The 17999-nt window shown below is 37.5% G+C and overlaps 2 protein-coding genes and 1 long non-coding RNA gene across 4 annotated transcripts; all 3 read left to right on the plus strand.

Annotated features, from left to right (window-relative positions):
* Nucleotides 1-294: 294 nt before the first annotated feature.
* Nucleotides 295-5172, plus strand: LOC108256879 (GTPase IMAP family member 9). 2 transcript variants are annotated; one of them, XM_017454117.3, is made up of 4 exons: nt 295-490; nt 1252-1354; nt 1454-1510; nt 1769-5172. In XM_017454117.3, the coding sequence occupies exons 2-4, from the start codon at nt 1339-1341 to the stop codon at nt 2758-2760; spliced, it is 1065 nt and encodes a 354-aa protein (XP_017309606.1). In that variant the 5' UTR covers nt 295-490; nt 1252-1338; the 3' UTR covers nt 2761-5172. The 2 variants fall into 2 exon arrangements, with proteins under 2 accessions (XP_017309606.1, XP_053531037.1); XM_053675062.1 differs by having other exon boundaries at nt 1255-1354.
* An 826-nt stretch (nt 5173-5998) lies between these two features.
* On the plus strand, nt 5999-11259 carry LOC108256882 (GTPase IMAP family member 9). The gene is made up of 4 exons (XM_053675065.1): nt 5999-6372; nt 7603-7649; nt 7730-7786; nt 7925-11259. The coding sequence occupies exons 2-4, from the start codon at nt 7634-7636 to the stop codon at nt 8599-8601; spliced, it is 750 nt and encodes a 249-aa protein (XP_053531040.1). The 5' UTR covers nt 5999-6372; nt 7603-7633; the 3' UTR covers nt 8602-11259.
* A 327-nt stretch (nt 11260-11586) lies between these two features.
* On the plus strand, nt 11587-13820 carry LOC128629012 (uncharacterized). The gene is made up of 3 exons (XR_008393338.1): nt 11587-12431; nt 13652-13698; nt 13779-13820. It is a non-coding gene; the product is annotated as an uncharacterized LOC128629012 (long non-coding RNA).
* Nucleotides 13821-17999: the final 4179 nt, after the last annotated feature.

Here is a 17999-nt window from a genome sequence, read left to right on the forward strand (position 1 = left end):
ATATTTAATTGTCAGACTTCCTCTGTGAAATGAACCATCCACACGTTTTAAACAGTTTTTATGGTTAGATTTATAATAACAACAACAACCTTATAGTTTTAAAAAGATGTTTTAGTAAATGTATTGTTATTCAGCTTAATGTTTTACAATGCGTATTTGAACTTGATCGACCTTTTTATAATGCTAACTTTTGCCTGTTAACTCAGAAACGCTGCCGAATTTTGTTGCTTCTTTATTTAAATTGATCATTGTTCATTTGTTTTTTTGGGGTGTGTGTAATAGCTCGCTGACGCTCGTTTTCCGCTTCCAGTGCTGTTACCGCTAAGTGTGTGAAAGCCGCGCCCGTGAAATCTGTATGCGACCGGATTAACCGTGTTTTCATGAAGAGCGGCTGGATTTTTGTTGCTTACTTTCGATTTCTACTCAACGGCATACCTAACAGCGCAGTATCGTATTTTGCTTTTAAAACGGATATAAGTGACAACAAAAGGTAACGTTTCTTCTAAATATACCATCTTTGATCTCTATTCATGACGGGAAAGTTGTAAACACACTGGCTCAGTGGTTTGTTGTTGTGGAGTTTGTGTCTGAGCTACAGTACAGCCTCTGAACCAATCTAAACTCCTCCTCATTCTTTTACATTATATTTACTATTTTTATTAGCATGTTGGAACTCCATACAGTGATTTACGGGCCTCTGGGTGGGTTATAAATAATGCAGTATGTTGTTGCATGTGAATCTGTGACACATTATTGGGAGTATTAGGGGAAATATACATTGTGTTGGTGTATTTGACCTGGATGAAGAATGGATGACATGAAACCTGATTCTTTTGATCTTTAAATCCCTTATATACATTTCCCACGTTCAAAAAGATGAGCGTGAAGGTGCATTTCACCGTGTTATGCCCAAATATGCTCAAATATGCACATGTGAACAGTGTGGGATCACATGTACACAAGAATGAATCATGTCAGAACTTCATATGTCCTCCATGAAGTCATATGTCCTCCATGAAGTCATATGTCCTCCATGTGAGCGGTTAATTATGTGCAGATGTGACATACAGTAAAATATTAAAATCACATACACTAGATGTGACAAGTGTGCAGAACATAACAAGTGACGTAGCTATATAAACCATGCATTAAATGTGATTATTCACGTATAAAGTTCATATGACTTCTGTAAGCAATTAGAACTAGTTGTTATAAGATTCTCAAGTTCAAGTGGCTTTGTCGGCATTTCAGCAGTACCGTACACGGTGAAAGGAAACAACGTTCCTCCAGGACCATGTTGCTACGTAAAGCAACACTCTAAACCACAATCGAAAGAAGATGGCAGCGGCTGAAGGTGAGTGAACGCATTTTGACTCGACATTAGTGTATAATTTTATATTGGAGTTTTCCTTATTGTTATTTAAAACAATTTTCCTGCTTTGTTTGAAATCAGGTACTCCGCCTCCTGGCCTAAAGAAGCGCAGGAGTAGCATTACGGAACCGCCTTCTAGTGAGTTAACTGGCTATCTTTACCAGCATAATTAAAGGAAAAATCCACCCTGAATGAATCGTATATTAATCTTTAGCATTAACGTGTGATTTTGTTTGACGTGGCCGTCCCTGCCAAAACTCACCAATATTTCAATATGAACATGTTTCTAGTGTTTCGGGGCGGAGGTTCACTTTAAAGTTCATCCATTAGATGTATTGGAAAATGTTTATTGTATATAAAAATAAAGTTCCGCTATTACTTTTTGTTTTCTTCCAGTGAGTACTAAAGATACATCATTGAGAGCGATCATATTTGGAAGCTCTGATCATCAGCAGTTCTCTCTCACCGAGTCGATCCTGCAGAGCGCGGTCTTTGAAGGCGCTGATCCTCACACTATGCTCACTACTAAAACTTCTGGAAGCCACTTTGGGAGAAATGTGACTCTGGTCAACACTCCAAATCTTACCAATCATGACTTATTACACTACATGTATAAAAAAGAGGTAAAGAAGGCGGTTTGTTTCTCCTGTCCAGGGCCACACGCCATCCTTTTTACGCTGAATCCATTAGACATGCCACCAAACGCGTACGAGGTTTTCAAACCGGTAGTGCAGTACTTTGGAGAACAAATCTTGAATAACACAGTGATCGTTCTGTACCATGAAGAAGAGTGTTGGAGTCAGTCGTTAGAAGACAGTGTGAAGAAGAACAAGCCCTTCAGGGAGCTTCTTGAGAAATGTGGTCAGAGATATCTCATCTTTAGTGGTAAGGAGAACAGGAATGAGGGTGAAGTGACGAGGAAATTGTTTGAGGAAATAGACAAGATGGTGGCGGAGCATGGGATTTTTTCTAACGTGGAGTTTAAAGATGCTGATAAACGAATCAAAGCGGAGGAAAAAAATATACAAAGTCAGAGAAAGAAGGAGGTCAGTGCAGTGTTGGAGGAACTGCAGAAAACGCATTCTCAGGAAGATCTGGAAAGAGAGGTGAAACGTTATGAAGAGAAGATCCGGTTGGAGAACAGGGAAAGGGCGGAGGTGCAGATCGCAGACAGACTCGGTTTTACTCTCAGACTTGTTGATTATGCAGCAGCAATAGGAAAAGGAGCGTTTGTAGGGGCAGTATTAGCGGGGGCGATGGGCTTTCCAGGTGTGGCCATAGGAGCAGCGGTTGGTGCAGCTCTCGGTGGTTTATTGGGTGGTGCAGCTGGAGCGGTTTGGAACATTATTTCCAGTGCTTTGGCAGATTTTGGTGGACGTGCAACTTAAAGCGGAAATTGCACTTAATTGTAGACATCCGCTCTTAATGTCAGCAAGTTCACCGGTTCATTTTTTAATTTTTGTAACTCAACTTTTTATTGTTCGACAATTAGAACGTCACCACGTCTTTTAAGAAGCACCTTCACATATTCAGCCGTTCGCCACAATAAAAATAATGCAATCAAAGCAAAAATACACGGAAATGAAACAGTCCTGCTCGTTTTACCCATTTTAATGTGCTGCCAGAATAGAAATGATCCCATGTTTTCATAATTTCCCCTTCATTATGCAATCTTCAGCATCCAGGATGATCTCATATGATGCGATTTCAATCATCCCTAATTTCTAGTTATGCCTAATCATCCTAGCAGCTGTAATACAGCCAGTCTTAATAAGGACAAATGCATTTTTTTGCCACGTTGGATCCCGATTTATCTCCAAGAAGGCATAATCGTCGCTCCATAATGGGGTGAACTAAAGAACTTTTCCACGTCATATATAAGTAAATGCCCGCTTCTTTGTTCCACTTCAAATATAAATTGTTTCCAGCTATACCCGTAGTGTAGAGCCTAGATGGCGTACAGTTTTATCTATGTACTATTTTGTACCCATATTAGACAAAATGTCCAGCCACTCATTGTTATTAATATTAATCCCCAAATCTTTCTGCCATATCATTTTGACATTGTTGCAGTGTGTAACAAGCATGTTTGGTCCGTGTTAGGGTGTTTGGTCCATGTTAGGGTGTTTGGTCCGTGTTAGGGTGTTTGGACCATAGGTGCACTTTAAGATGTAAACACCCACTGCTATGACTGGCTAACATCTTTGCCTATGAATTAATAATCAACGCCCCCTGCCATAACACGTGCGGAACTGTTTTGTGGGACTGAGTGCCAGTGGGCGGGGCCAACGGTGTGATGATGTCTTGTTGTAGGGTGAGTCATACGCAAACGTATTTGCCCGTGTGACGTCACAAAACCCGCCACATCCAAAACAAGACGTTTTTGGGGCTTGGATAAAGAAATGCTCTTTTTGTATTGAGGAGGATGTATTAAGCTTTGAAACTTGCAGGATATTTTAAAGGTACAACGACCTCTTAAATGTCGAAAATCAAGGAAAAGTTTATTTGGTTTGTTTGGCTCATCTTGTTGACGTGAAATATCCAGAATCAATCTTTACAGAGATTATGAACCACCGGCTGCAAAGAAACAGCCTCAGATGCTCACTGACCCACCTCTGCTGAATTCTCTACAGTGGCTATGAGGTGGATTTACTCGTATACAGTCGCTTTTTGCCTCCAGACATTTTGATGGTGCTCATGAAAGAAAACTTAAAATAAGGGTCTGAACTTGACCACAACACACAATGCCTATTGGAGTGCTGATGCTGCTTGGTTCTGGTACTCTCAGGAGTAGACTAGGAATAGGCAATATTAATTTTCTGAATGTAGTCAAGTTTATTTGGTGCAGTTCTAAAAATGTGATCTTTGGGCCTTTTTTACCCTCCTCACTATGTGGAGGTTCAGTGTGCTCATGAGTCCAATACCTATTAAATTTCACCCATTTCACCCATATGTGAAACTTTTTTACTGTATGGCCTCAAAAGCATTTTTAACTGGCTGTGTGTTTCTTTTTATCCATTACCGGATTTGTGCAGCTCAACAATCATCTGTTTCTTTTTTTTTATTGTTTGTTTGTTTAATTTGTTCCCCCATGGAAGTGGTTGACAGAGTGATGTTACATGTGTGCAACCTTATATTTAATACCCCACTGAAACAGCACATGGTTAAAAGCAACCAGTTCCTACAGGATGAGAACAAATGATAAAAACACTACACATTGATCAAGAATGACAATTTATTTGAATTTATTTACAAATCCTTAGGTGTGTCCATAACATTGGTACACAGAGTTTTTAGAAAAAAAAAAACATTATCTTAAAAAGTTTATTTTTTTTGTATATTACAGAGATATTTTACTGTTGAAGTGGAAAATTTCATTGTTGTGTTTAATGTTTATTTTATATAATATTTTTTTTTTATAAAGGGTGCCAATAATTCTGGAGGGCAAATGGAGCACTTTATCCCAAAAGAAACATAATGAATGTTAAGAATTTGATCACACAAGGAAGGTATTTGTCTGATATTGTTTACTATTGTTGCTTTAAAATATTCTATATTCTCTTTACATGTGGTTTATAATGTCACAATAATGCAGCATCCATATATTTTATGTGTTAGGCTTTTATTTTTGTATTTTGTTCACACATTTGTGTATATCATGTTGATTTGACGCACTAAAGGCCGTGTCCATTGTTCATTTGGGCAATAAACAGTTTCTGATTGTGGCTGTCAGATTGGACTTGTAATTTGTGATGAACATTGTCTGTCCAATTGAAGGAAATAAATCATAAAGCACAATATTTGCATGTGTTGTTTTTTTTTTTTTTTTTTTTTTTTTTTTTAAATAAATCTGTTATGAACACTTGTTTTAAGTCAGTTCATGTTCAGTTCATAGTTAGGAGGTGGTGCTGTGACCAAACACGACTTCTCTTTATAAGAAACAGAGTTTTAATCTATAATTTTATATTATGATAAAACTACACAAATCCTACAGTTATAATATAATGTCTACAGAAAATCCTCCTTATAACCTAATTTGTAATTTGATATGCAAATGATCATGAAGAATCAGTGAATATGCAAATTGCTCCATGAAGACATCCTGCTACTTCGAGGGAATTCCAGTGGGTGGATCTGGATTTGATCCAGCTTCTCCTACGCCTTATTGTCATTGGTCAGTTCAGAAGTTGGGTGCAGATACATTCCTTAGACACCCATGCGGGGTCATCATTCATTTTTACCATGAAATGTTAAAAACGTGCTTATTAGAGTAGGGTTAACACGATGGTCCCTTATTGTCATTTCCGCTAACCATCACCAGATCATCACCATCTGGATTTTTTCCCTCTTCAGCCAAGAAAGATACTTTGATTTTTCTTTCTTTTGCAGGCGGAATGTTTTCTTGCCACTCCCCTTGCAAAGTCGTTGTCATTGGGCGTGTGTTTCCAGGACAGTAACCAAGTCCCGTAGCCCCTTGAATTTTGAGCTGTCATATACAAAATTATTCTGCACAACAACATAAGAGCACAGGATCGTAGCCCGGCCACCTGAAGGAAATAATATACAGTACAGGTAAATATTTCAAATGATATTTCAAAAACATTATAACAACAACAACCACAACATAGTTTCTTAAAAGATGTTTTAGTGAATATATTTTTATTCAGCTTAATGCTTTGCAATATCCATTTGAACTTGATGCATTTGCATGCATTTGAATTTGCATATGAATTTGTATAAGATCGCTCCTCCTCCAGAATGTTTGTTTTTAACAGCAAGAACACTGGTTTGTTGTCAAAAGTGAAATGTTAGTGGGCGGAGCGAAGGAATTTTTGTTTCCGAAAGTTTTGGACGAGCTTTAAAGGGCGCATTTGGTGACTGGATGATTCAGAACAGACGGTTAAGACATAAACGCACTTCTCGGTGTCTTTGAACGCCAGATTGACTGCTCTGCATCGCTCTCTTGTTTACCCAGGAGTCAGGACTAACAAGTATAAAAGGTAAGTGAAATTCCTCCTTACAGAGTTCCAGCTTCAGAGCAGTCAGTTAATAAAAGCTGTCAGTGAAAACAGTAATAGAAAATATCGTGTATAACTGTGCAAAACAGTAAAGTAAAACAGTAAAGTAAATCTTAGGTTAAAGTTGGCTTTATTGTCAGATGTTTACAGAAGACAGAGTGCAAAAGAAAGAAAAAAAAACTACAGAGGTGTGCCCACTACAGTTATCATAGAAAGGATGGCTACCTATGAAACTAAATTCACCACTATATATGTTGTAAATACATTTTCCCCACGGATGCTTCCAGGCAAACGCGTTCAAAGGGGAAAGAAAAACAAACATTTTATTTTCTAAATTTTCTAAGAATGTGACACAAAGATGTAGAAGCTTTACAGACACACGCAAGCCGACTACTTCCGATTCAGCTCTTACAAAATAATGAAAACCCTATAAACATAAGAAATGGGTTCATTTACTCAAATATTTTTTTCTATTTCGACAAGACCCACTAGATGGTGCTAAAAATGCAAGAAATCGCACCTGCCAAATAGAATGATGCATTTTCCAGTAGTAGCAAATAGAATAACTTCTAATGGGTACAAATTACATATCCATATGTATCCACAGCTTTACGGAAACATATGAACACGTTACACAGATTTTAAAGGTGCGAATTTATCCCAGTTGAGCGAGCCGGTGGTGAGGAAAAACTCCCTAAGATGTTAAGAGGAAGAAACTTACACACTATGGACACTTTGGACATGCCAATCAGCCTACCATGCATGTCTTTGGACTGGAAGAGGAAACCGGAGGAAACCCCGCAGGGGAGAACATGCAGTCATACGGAAAAAAAAAGAAAAAACACACACACAAGGCAGCGTCTGGAATCGAAGCCCCCAACCCGGGCGGTGTGAGGCAAACGTGCTAACCACTAAGCCAATGGTTTTCAAAGTGGCGGCTGCCAGGGGGCGCCCGGGGGGCCTCAACAATTTGGTGTGAAAAATAAATTCTCACTCAGACAACCACACACACACACACACAATCAATTCCTAATGTAATGTAAAGATATATTCAGAAGTCTTTTATTTTTAATGTGTTTTAAAGACATCTTGCAAAAGGGGGGCCTCGGGCAAATGTTAATGCCATTTGCCCTGGAAAAATTTGGGAACCCCTGCACTAAGCCACCGTGTGCCTTCTACTTATCTAATTGTGTCTAAACCTTTTTTCCCCAGTTACTGAGTCAATCTGATCTGAGTGAAATAGATGGAAAAGAACATGGGTAAGTAACACACATTTACTTGTCATTGGTGTATAATGTTGTATAATGATGAATTTAATTCAAACGTGATGTTCTTCTAGATCAGTTTCCTGTACAGAATCAACCGCGTAGAAACAGCATTATGGAGCCTCCTTTCCGTGAGTTAAAGCCCGATGTTGGCAAAATTGAAATTGATTCATTCTATCTATCGAAAATGAACAATTTATAATAATCATTTTTTAAAAATCATTTAATAATGTTAATCATAATGTTTTCTATTAAAATCTGATTTCCAGTGAGTACTGAAGATACATCATTGAGAACGATCATACTTGGAAGCTCTGATCATCAGCAGTTCTCTCTCACCGAGTCGATCCTGCAGAGCGCGGTCTTTGACGGCGCTGATCCTCACACTATACTCACTACTAAAACTTCTGGAAGCCTCTTTGGGAGAAATGTGACTCTGGTCAACACTCCAAATCTTGACAATTACAAGTTTAAAGAGGAACTGAAGAAGGCGGTTCGGTTCTCCTGTCCAGGGCCACATGCCGTCCTGTTTACTGTAAATCCGTTAGACATGCCGCCAAACGCGTACGAAATTTTCAAACCGGTAGTGGAGTACTTTGGAGAGCAAATCTTGGACAACACAATGATTGTTTTATACCATGAGGAAGAGCAGTGGAGGCAGTCGTTAGAGGACAAAGTGATGAAGAATCGTGACTTTAGAGAGCTTCTAGACCAGTGTCATCGAAGGTGCCTAGTCTTCAACGGAAGAGGGAAAGAGAGTAGCATGGCAAAAGAATTGTTGGACAAAATAGACGAGATGGTGGCAAAGCATGGTGTTTTTTCAAACCTGGAATATAAAGACGTGGCTCAACAATTCACACATCAGGAAATAATCGTGGAAAATCAAGAGAAAGAAGGAGGTCGGTGCAGTGCTAGAGGAACCGGAGAAGAAGCTTTCTCAGGATGAATGTGAAAATAAGGCCTTCATTAGCATTAAAGTCTCTTAAATTCACGTTTCAGAGGTCTTACAAACACAACCGACCCGACACGTAAACAAGATTTAGATGTTATTTTCTCTCGTTGCTGTTTGAGATTCTAAACCTGTGTGTGTGTGTGTGTGTGTGTGTGTGTGTGTGTGTGTGTGTGTCTGTCTGTCTGTCTGTCTGTCTCTCTCTCTCAGAGCGGCTCGGTTCACAGGAAACGCTCCAAACCAGCTTCATCTCAGTCTGAGTTGTGAGTTTGAGTCGCTCATACGTGCGTTTAGACCCGACACGCGTCAGGTTCACTTTGGGTTTACGTTAGAGTCATCTCAAACACTCCTGTGGGACGAGGTTTACAGAATTTCACCTGATCTGTAATGAGAAGTTAATTTAAAAAAAAAAAAAAATGTTGTCAACTAAAAGGACGTCTACCTGCGGCTTTCCTCCAAAATAAAAGCCACAAGATCTAACACATAGAAGTGAATTAAGTCAGAAATATAAGACTATTGTTAAATTACTTTGTATAATAAAAATGTATTATCATTAAGTATTATTCAGTGCAATATTAATATTACAAAATAGCAAAGGTTTTTTCATATATAAAATAAAAAATGTATGTATATTTACAACACTACTTGTTATACTTGTTAACTGATATTAAATTACAAAACAGCCTGGTAAACACTGCTGCGAGGGGGTTTCTCATACGACGTCGACGTCTTTTTCTCTTCTGATTGCCGTAATCCGTCTCTATGGTTTTTTCCATTCTTGGAAAGTCATGGAAAAGAAATCCTGGATTTATTTTTGTTGGAGCACATGGTAACACAAAAAGGATATTTTTATGCATACGTTACCAAAAAGTGCTCTCAAGTCTTTATTTCACTTTGTAGTTCTAAGAGCTAGATAGATGCTTGTATATTATTTATCTGTTGCACTAATCATTTTTTATTATTATTTAAATATGGACAATTTAAGGCTACGTTCACGCAGCAGGCAAAACTGACAAACGTTACACAGGTTTGTTACTGACATGGCTGTTTTAACAACAGAAGACAGATTGAATCTGACATTTTTATTTCCACTCTCATATGTGGTACTGAAATCCGATACGTGGTCGTGCAATTCATGCAATTCAACTCGACAGTCGTTGTAATTTCGTACTACTGGGAAGGAAAGACTAACCACTGCTGTTTTATTTTTGTTTCGTTTCTTAATTATCAGTGAATCCAGTCTGTAATATAAATGCTCTTTTTGTACTGAGGAGGACGTGTTAAGCTTTGAAACTTTCAGGGTATTTTTTAACGGAACAAAGATCTTTTAAATGTCGGAAAATCAAGGAAAAGTTTATTTGGTTTGTTTGTCTCATCTTGTAGACGTGAAATAACCAGAATCAATCTTTACAGAGTTTATGAACCACCGGCCACAAAGAAACAGTCTCAGATGCTCACTGACCCAACTGTAAAGTGTACAGTGGCTATGAGGTGGATTTACTCGTATACAGTCGCTTTTTGCCTCCAGACATTTTGATGGTGCTCATGACAGAAAATTAAAATAAGGGTCTGAACTTGACCACAACACACAATGCCTATTGGAGTGCTGATGCTGCTTGGTGCTGATACTCTCAGGAATAGGCTTGTGCAATATTAATTTTCTGAATGTAGTCAAGTTTATTTGGTGCAGTTCTAAAAATGTGATCTTTGGGCCTTTTTTACCCTCCTCACTATGTGGAGGTTCAGTGTGCTCATGAGTCCAATACCTATTAAATTTCACCCATTTCAGATGTGAAACTTTTTTACTGTATGGCCTCAAAAGCATTTTTAACTGGGTGTGTGTTTCTTTTTATCCATTACCGGATTTGTGCAGCTCAACAATCATCTGTCATTTTTTTTAAATCATTGTTTGTTTAATTTGTTTTCCCATCCCATGTGGTTGACAAAGTGATGTTACATGTGTGCAACCTTATATTTAATACCCCATTGAAACAGCACATGGTTAAAAGCAACCAGTTCCTACAGGATGAGAACAAATTATAAAAACACTTCACATTGTTCAAGAATGACAATTTATTTGAATTTATTTATAAATCTTTAGGTGTGTCAATACCATTGGTACAGATAGTTTTGAGAAAAAGACATTATTATGTTAAAAAGTAGTTTGAACAAGTTTACTTTTTGTATATTACAGAGATATTTAACTGTTGAAGTGGAAAATTTCATTGTTGTGTTTAATGTTTTTTTTATTTTATTTTTTATAAAGGGTGCCAATAATTCTGGAGGGCATATGGAGCACTTTCTCCCCAAAGAAACATAATGAATAATGAATGTTAAGAATTTGATCAGACAGGGAAGGTATTTGTCTGATATTGTTTACTATTGTTGCTTTAAAATATTCTAGATTCTCTTTACATGTGGTTTATAATGTCACAATAATGCAGCATCCATATATTTTATGTGTTAGGCTTTTATTGTTGTATTTTGTTCACACATTTGTGTATCTCATGTTGATTTGACGCACTAAAGGCCGTGTCCATTGTTCATTTGGGCAATGAACAGTTTCTGATTGTGGCTGTCAGATTGGACTTGTAATTTGTGATGAACATTGTCTGTCCAATTGAAGGAAATAAATAATAAAGCACAATATTTGCATGTGTGTGTGTGTGTGTTTTTTTTTTCTTCTAATAAATCTGTTTAGAGCACTTGGTTTAAGTCAGTTCATGCTCGATAGTATTTAAATAATACAGTATTATGTAAATACGTACATAGTTAGGAGGTGGTGCTGTGACCAAACACGAGTTCTCTTTATAAGAAACAGAGTTTTAATCTATAATTTTATATTATGATAAAACTCTACACAAATCCTACAGTTATAATGTCTACAGAAAATCCTCCTTATAACCTAATTTGTAATTTGATATGCAAATGATCATGAAGAATCAGTGAATATGCAAATTGCTCCATGAAGTCATCCTGCTACTTCGAGGGAAGTCCAGTGGGTGGATCTGGATTTGATCCAGCTTCTCCTACGCCTTATTGTCATTGGTCAGTTCAGAAGTTGGGTGCAGATACATTCCTTAGACACCCATGCGGGGTCATCATTCATTTTTACCATGAAATGTTAAAAACGTGCTTATTAGAGTAGGGTTAACACGATGGTCCCTTATTGTCATTTCCGCTAACCATCACCAGATCATCACCATCTGGATTTTTTTCCTCTTGCCAAAGTCTTCACTTGCAAAGTCGTTGTCATTGGGCGTGTGTTTCCAGGACAGTAACCAAGTCCCGTAGCCCCTTGAATTTTGAGCTGTCATATACAAAATTATTCTGCACAACAACATAAGAGCACAGGATCGTAGCCCGGCCACCTGAAGGAAATAATATACAGTACAGGTAAATATTTCAAATGATATTTCAAAAACATTATAACAACAACAACAACCACAACATAGTTTCTTAAAAGATGTTTTAGTAAATATATTTTTATTCAGCTTAATGCTTTGCAATATCCATTTAATCTTGATGCATTTGCATGCATTTGAATTTGCATATGAATTTGTATAAGATCGCTCCTCCTCCAGAATGTTTATTTTTAACAACAAGAACACTGGTTTGTTGTCAAAAGTGAAATGTTAGTGGGCGGAGCGAAGGAATTTTTGTTTCCGAAAGTTTTGGACGAGCTTTAAAGGGCGCATTTGGTGACTGGATGATTCAGAACAGACGGTTAAGACATAAACGCACTTCTTGGTTTCTTTGAACGCCAGATTGACTGCTCTGCATCGCTCTCTTGTTTACCCAGGAGTCAGGACTAACAAGTATAAAAGGTAAGTGAAATTCCTCCTTACAGAGTTCCAGCTTCAGAGCAGTCAGTTAATAAAAGCTGTCAGTGAAAACAGTAATAGAAAATATTGTGTATAACTGTGCAAAACAGTAAAATAAAACAGTAAAGTAAATCTTAGGTTAAAGTTGGCTTTATTGTCAGATGTTTACAGAAGACAGAGTGCAAAAGAAAGAAAAAAAAACTACAGAGGTGTGCCCACTACAGTTATCATAGAAAGGATGGCTACCTATGGAACTAAATTCACCACTATATATGTTGTAAATACATTTTCCCCACGGATGCTTCCAGGCAAACGCGTTCAAAGGGGAAAGAAAAACAAACATTTTATTTTCTAAATTTTCTAAGAATGTGACACAAAGATGTAGAATCTTTACAGACACACGCAAGCCGACTACTTCCGATTCAGCTCTTACAAAATAATGAAAACCCTATAAACATAAGAAATGGGTTCATTTACTCAAATATTTTTTTCTATTTCGACAAGACCCACTAGATGGTGCTAAAAATGCAAGAAATCGCACCTGCCAAATAGAATGATGCATTTTCCAGTAGTAGCAAATAGAATAACTTCTAATGGGTACAAATTACATATCCATATGTATCCACAGCTTTACGGAAACATATGAACACGTTACACAGATTTTAAAGGTGCGAATTTATCCCAGTTGAGCGAGCTGGTGGTGAGGAAAAACTCCCTAAGATGTTAAGAGGAAGAAACTTACACACTACGGAAACACACACTATGGACACTTTGGACATGCCAATCAGCCTACCATGCATGTCTTTGGACTGGAAGAGGAAACCGGAGGAAACCCAGCAGGGGAGAACATGCAGTCATACGGAAAAAAAAGAAAAAACACACACACAAGGCAGCGTCTGGAATCGAAGCCCCCAACCCGGGCGGTGTGAGGCAAACGTGCTAACCACTAAGCCAATGGTTTTCAAAGTGGCGGCTGCCAGGGGGCGCCCGGGGGGCCTCAACAATTTGGTGTGAAAAATAAATTCTCACTCAGACAACCACACACACACACACAATCAATTCCTAATGTAATGTAAAGATATATTCAGAAGTCTTTTATTTTTAATGTGTTTTAAAGACATCTTGCAAAAGGGGGGCCTCGGGCAAATGTTAATGCCATTTGCCCTGGAAAAATTTGGGAACCCCTGCACTAAGCCAATTGTGTCTAAACCTTTTTTCCCCAGTTACTGAGTCAATCTGATCTGAGTGAAATAGATGGAAAAGAACATGGGTAAGTGTAACACATTTATTTGTCATTGGTGTATAATGTTGTATAATGATGAATTTAATTCAAACGTGATGTTCTTCTAGATCAGTTTCCTGTACAGAATCAACCGCGTAGAAACAGCATTACAGAGCCTCCTTTCAGTGAGTTAAAGCTCGATGTTGGCAAAATTTAAATTGATTCATTCTATCTATTGAAAATGAACAATTTATAATAATCATTTTTTTAAAAATCATTTAATAATGTTAATCATAATGTTTTCTATTAAAATCTGATTTCCAGTGAGTACTGAAGATACATCATTGAGAGCGATCATACTTGGAAGCTCTGGTCATCAGCAGTTCTCTCTCACCGAGTCGATCCTGCAGAGCGCGGTCTTTGATGGCGCTGATCCTCACACTATACTCACTACTAAAACTTCTGGAAGCCTCTTTGGGAGAAATGTGACTCTGGTCAACACTCCAAATCTTGACAATTACAAGTTTAAAGAGGAACTGAAGAAGGCGGTTCGGTTCTCCTGTCCAGGGCCACACGCCGTCCTGTTTACTGTAAATCCGTTAGACATGCCGCCAAACGCGTACGAAATTTTCAAACCGGTAGTGGAGTACTTTGGAGAGCAAATCTTGGACAACACAATGATTGTTTTATACCATGAGGAAGAGCAGTGGAGGCAGTCGTTAGAGGACAAAGTGATGAAGAATCGTGACTTTAGAGAGCTTCTAGACCAGTGTCATCGAAGGTGCCTAGTCTTCAACGGAAGAAGGAAAGAGAGTAGCATGGCAAAAGAATTGTTGGACAAAATAGACGAGATGGTGGCAAAGCATGGTGTTTTTTCAAACCTGGAATATAAAGACGTGGCTCAACAATTCACACATCAGGAAATAATCGTGGAAAATCAAGAGAAAGAAGGAGGTCGGTGCAGTGCTAGAGGAACCGGAGAAGAAGCTTTCTCAGGATGAATGTGAAAATAAGGCCTTCATTAGCATTAAAGTCTCTTAAATTCACGTTTCAGAGGTCTTACAAACGCAACTGACCCGACACCGTAGACAAGATTTAGATGTTATTTTCTCTCGTCGCTGTTTGAGATGGTAAACCTGTGTGTGTGTGTGTGTGTGTGTGTGTGTGTGTGTGTGTGTGTGTGTGTGTGTGTGTGTGTGTGTGTGTGTGTGTGTGTGTGTCTGTCTGTCTGTCTGTCTGTCTCACATCCGTGTTTTAGAGCGGCTCGGTTCACAGGAAACGCTCCAAACCAGCTTCATCTCAGTCTGAGTTGTGAGTTTGAGTCGCTCATACGTGCGTTTAGACCCGACACGCGTCAGGTTCACTTTGGGTTTACGTTAGAGTCATCTCAAACACTCCTGTGGGACGAGGTTTACAGAATTTCACCTGATCTGTAATGAGAAGTTAATTTAAAAAAAAACAAAACAAAACTGTTGTCAACTAAAAGGACGTCTACCTGCGGCTTTCCTCCAAAATAAAAGCCACAAGATCTAACACATAGAAGTGAATTAAGTCAGAAATATAAGACTATTGTTAAATTACTTTGTATAATAAAAATGTATTATTATTAAGTATTATTCAGTGCAATATTAATATTACAAAATAGCAAAGGTTTTTTCATATATAAAATAAAAAATGTATGTATATTTACAACACTACTTGTTATACTTGTTAACTGATATTAAATTACAAAACAGCCTGGTAAACACTGCTGCGAGGGGGTTTCTCATACGACGTCGACGTCTTTTTCTCTTCCTGATTGCCGTAATCCGTCTCTATGGTTTTTTCCATTCTTGGAAAGTCATGGAAAAGAAATACTGTATTTATTTTTGTTGGAGCACATGGTAACACAAAAAGGATATTTTTATGCATACGTTACCAAAAAGTGCTCTCAAGTCTTTATTTCACTTTGTAGTTCTAAGACCTAGATAGATGCTTGTATATTATTTATCTGTTGCACTAATCATTTTTATTTATTTTTTTTTTATTAATCATTATTTAAATATGGACAATTTAAGGCTACGTTCACGCAGCAGGCAAAACTGACAAACGTTACACAGGTTTGTTACTGACATGGCTGTTTTAACAACAGAAGACAGATTGAATCTGACATTTTTATTTCCACTCTCATATGTGGTACTGAAATCCGATACGTGGTCGTGCAATTCATGCAATTCAACTCGACAGTCGTCGTAATTTCGTACTACTGGGAAGGAAAGACTAACCACTGCTGTTTTATTTTTGTTTCGTTTCTTAATTATCAGTGAATCCAGTCTGTTATATAAATGCTCTTTTTGTACTGAGGAGGACGTGTTAAGCTTTGAAACTTTCAGGGTATTTTTTAACGGAACAAAGATCTTTTAAATGTCGGAAAATCAAGGAAAAGTTTATTTGGTTTGTTTGTCTCATCTTGTAGACGTGAAATAACCAGAATCAATCTTTACAGAGTTTATGAACCACCGGCCACAAAGAAACAGCCTCAGATGCTCACTGACCCAACTGTAAAGTGTACAGTGGCTATGAGGTGGATTTACTCGTATACAGTCGCTTTTTGCCTCCAGACATTTTGATGGTGCTCATGACAGAAAATTAAAATAAGGGTCTGAACTGACCACAACACACAATGCCTATTGGAGTGCTGATGCTGCTTGGTGCTGATACTCTCAGGAATAGGCTTGTGCAATATTAATTTTCTGAATGTAGTCAAGTTTATTTGGTGCAGTTCTAAAAATGTGATCTTTGGGCCTTTTTTACCCTCCTCACTATGTGGAGGTTCAGTGTGCTCATGAGTCCAATACCTATTAAATTTCACCCATTTCAGATGTGAAACTTTTTTACTGTATGGCCTCAAAAGCATTTTTAACTGGGTGTGTGTTTCTTTTTATCCATTACCGGATTTGTGCAGCTCAACAATCATCTGTCATTTTTTTTTTTATCATTGTTTGTTTAATTTGTTTTCCCATCCCATGTGGTTGACAAAGTGATGTTACATGTGTGCAACCTTATATTTAATACCCCACTGAAACAGCACATGGTTAAAAGCAACCAGTTCCTACAGGATGAGAACAAATTATAAAAACACTACACATTGATCAAGAATGACAATTTATTTACAAATCTTTAGGTGTGTCAATACCATTGGTACAGATAGTTTTGAGAAAAATACATTATTATGTTAAAAAGTAGTTTGAACAAGTTTACTTTTTGTATATTACAGAGATATTTAACTGTTGAAGTGGAAAATTTCATTGTTGTGTTTAATGTTTTTTTTTTTTTATATATATATAAAGGGTGCCAATAATTCTGGAGGGCATATGGAGCACTTTCTCCCCAAAGAAACATAATGAATAATGAATGTTAAGAATTTGATCAGACAGGGAAGGTATTTGTCTGATATTGTTTACTATTGTTGCTTTAAAATATTCTAGATTCTCTTTACATGTGGTTTATAATGTCACAATAATGCAGCATCCATATATTTTATGTGTTAGGCTTTTATTGTTGTATTTTGTTCACACATTTGTATCTCATGTTGATTTGACGCACTAAAGGCCGTGTCCATTGTTCATTTGGGCAATAAACAGTTTCTGATTGTGGCTGTCAGATTGGACTTGTAATTTGTGATGAACATTATCTGTCCAGTTGAAGGAAATAAATAATAAAGCACAATATTTGTATATGTGTGTGTGTGTTTTTTTTTCTTCTAATAAATCTGTTTAGAGCACTTGGTTTAAGTCAGTTCATGCTCGATAGTATTTACATAAAACAGTATTATGTAAATACGTACATAGTTAGGAGGTGGTGCTGTGACCAAACACGACTTCTCTTTATAAGAAACAGAGTTTTAATCTATAATTTTATATTATGATAAAACTCTACACAAATCCTACAGTTATAATGTCTACAGAAAATCCTCCTTATAACCTAATTTGTAATTTGATATGCAAATGATCATGAAGAATCAGTGAATATGCAAATTGCCACATGAAGACATCCTGCTACTTCGAGGGAAGTCCAGGGGGTGGATCTGGATCTTGTCATTTCATCTAACCCTCACCAGATCATCACCATCTGGATTTTTTTCCTCTTGCCACTCCCCTTGCAAAGTCGTTGTCATTGGGCGTGTGTTTCCAGGACAGTAACCAAGTCCCGTAGCCCCTTGAATTTTGAGCTGTCATATACAAAATTATTCTGCACAACAACATAAGAGCACAGGATCGTAGCCCAGCCACCTGAAGGAATATATAGGAATATAAAGTAAGTGTAAATATTTCAAATGGATGCTAAATGTAACAACAACAAAAAAAACC

This window comes from Ictalurus punctatus, chromosome 24 (genome assembly GCF_001660625.3).
Source record: "Ictalurus punctatus breed USDA103 chromosome 24, Coco_2.0, whole genome shotgun sequence".
Lineage (NCBI taxonomy): Eukaryota > Metazoa > Chordata > Actinopteri > Siluriformes > Ictaluridae > Ictalurus > Ictalurus punctatus.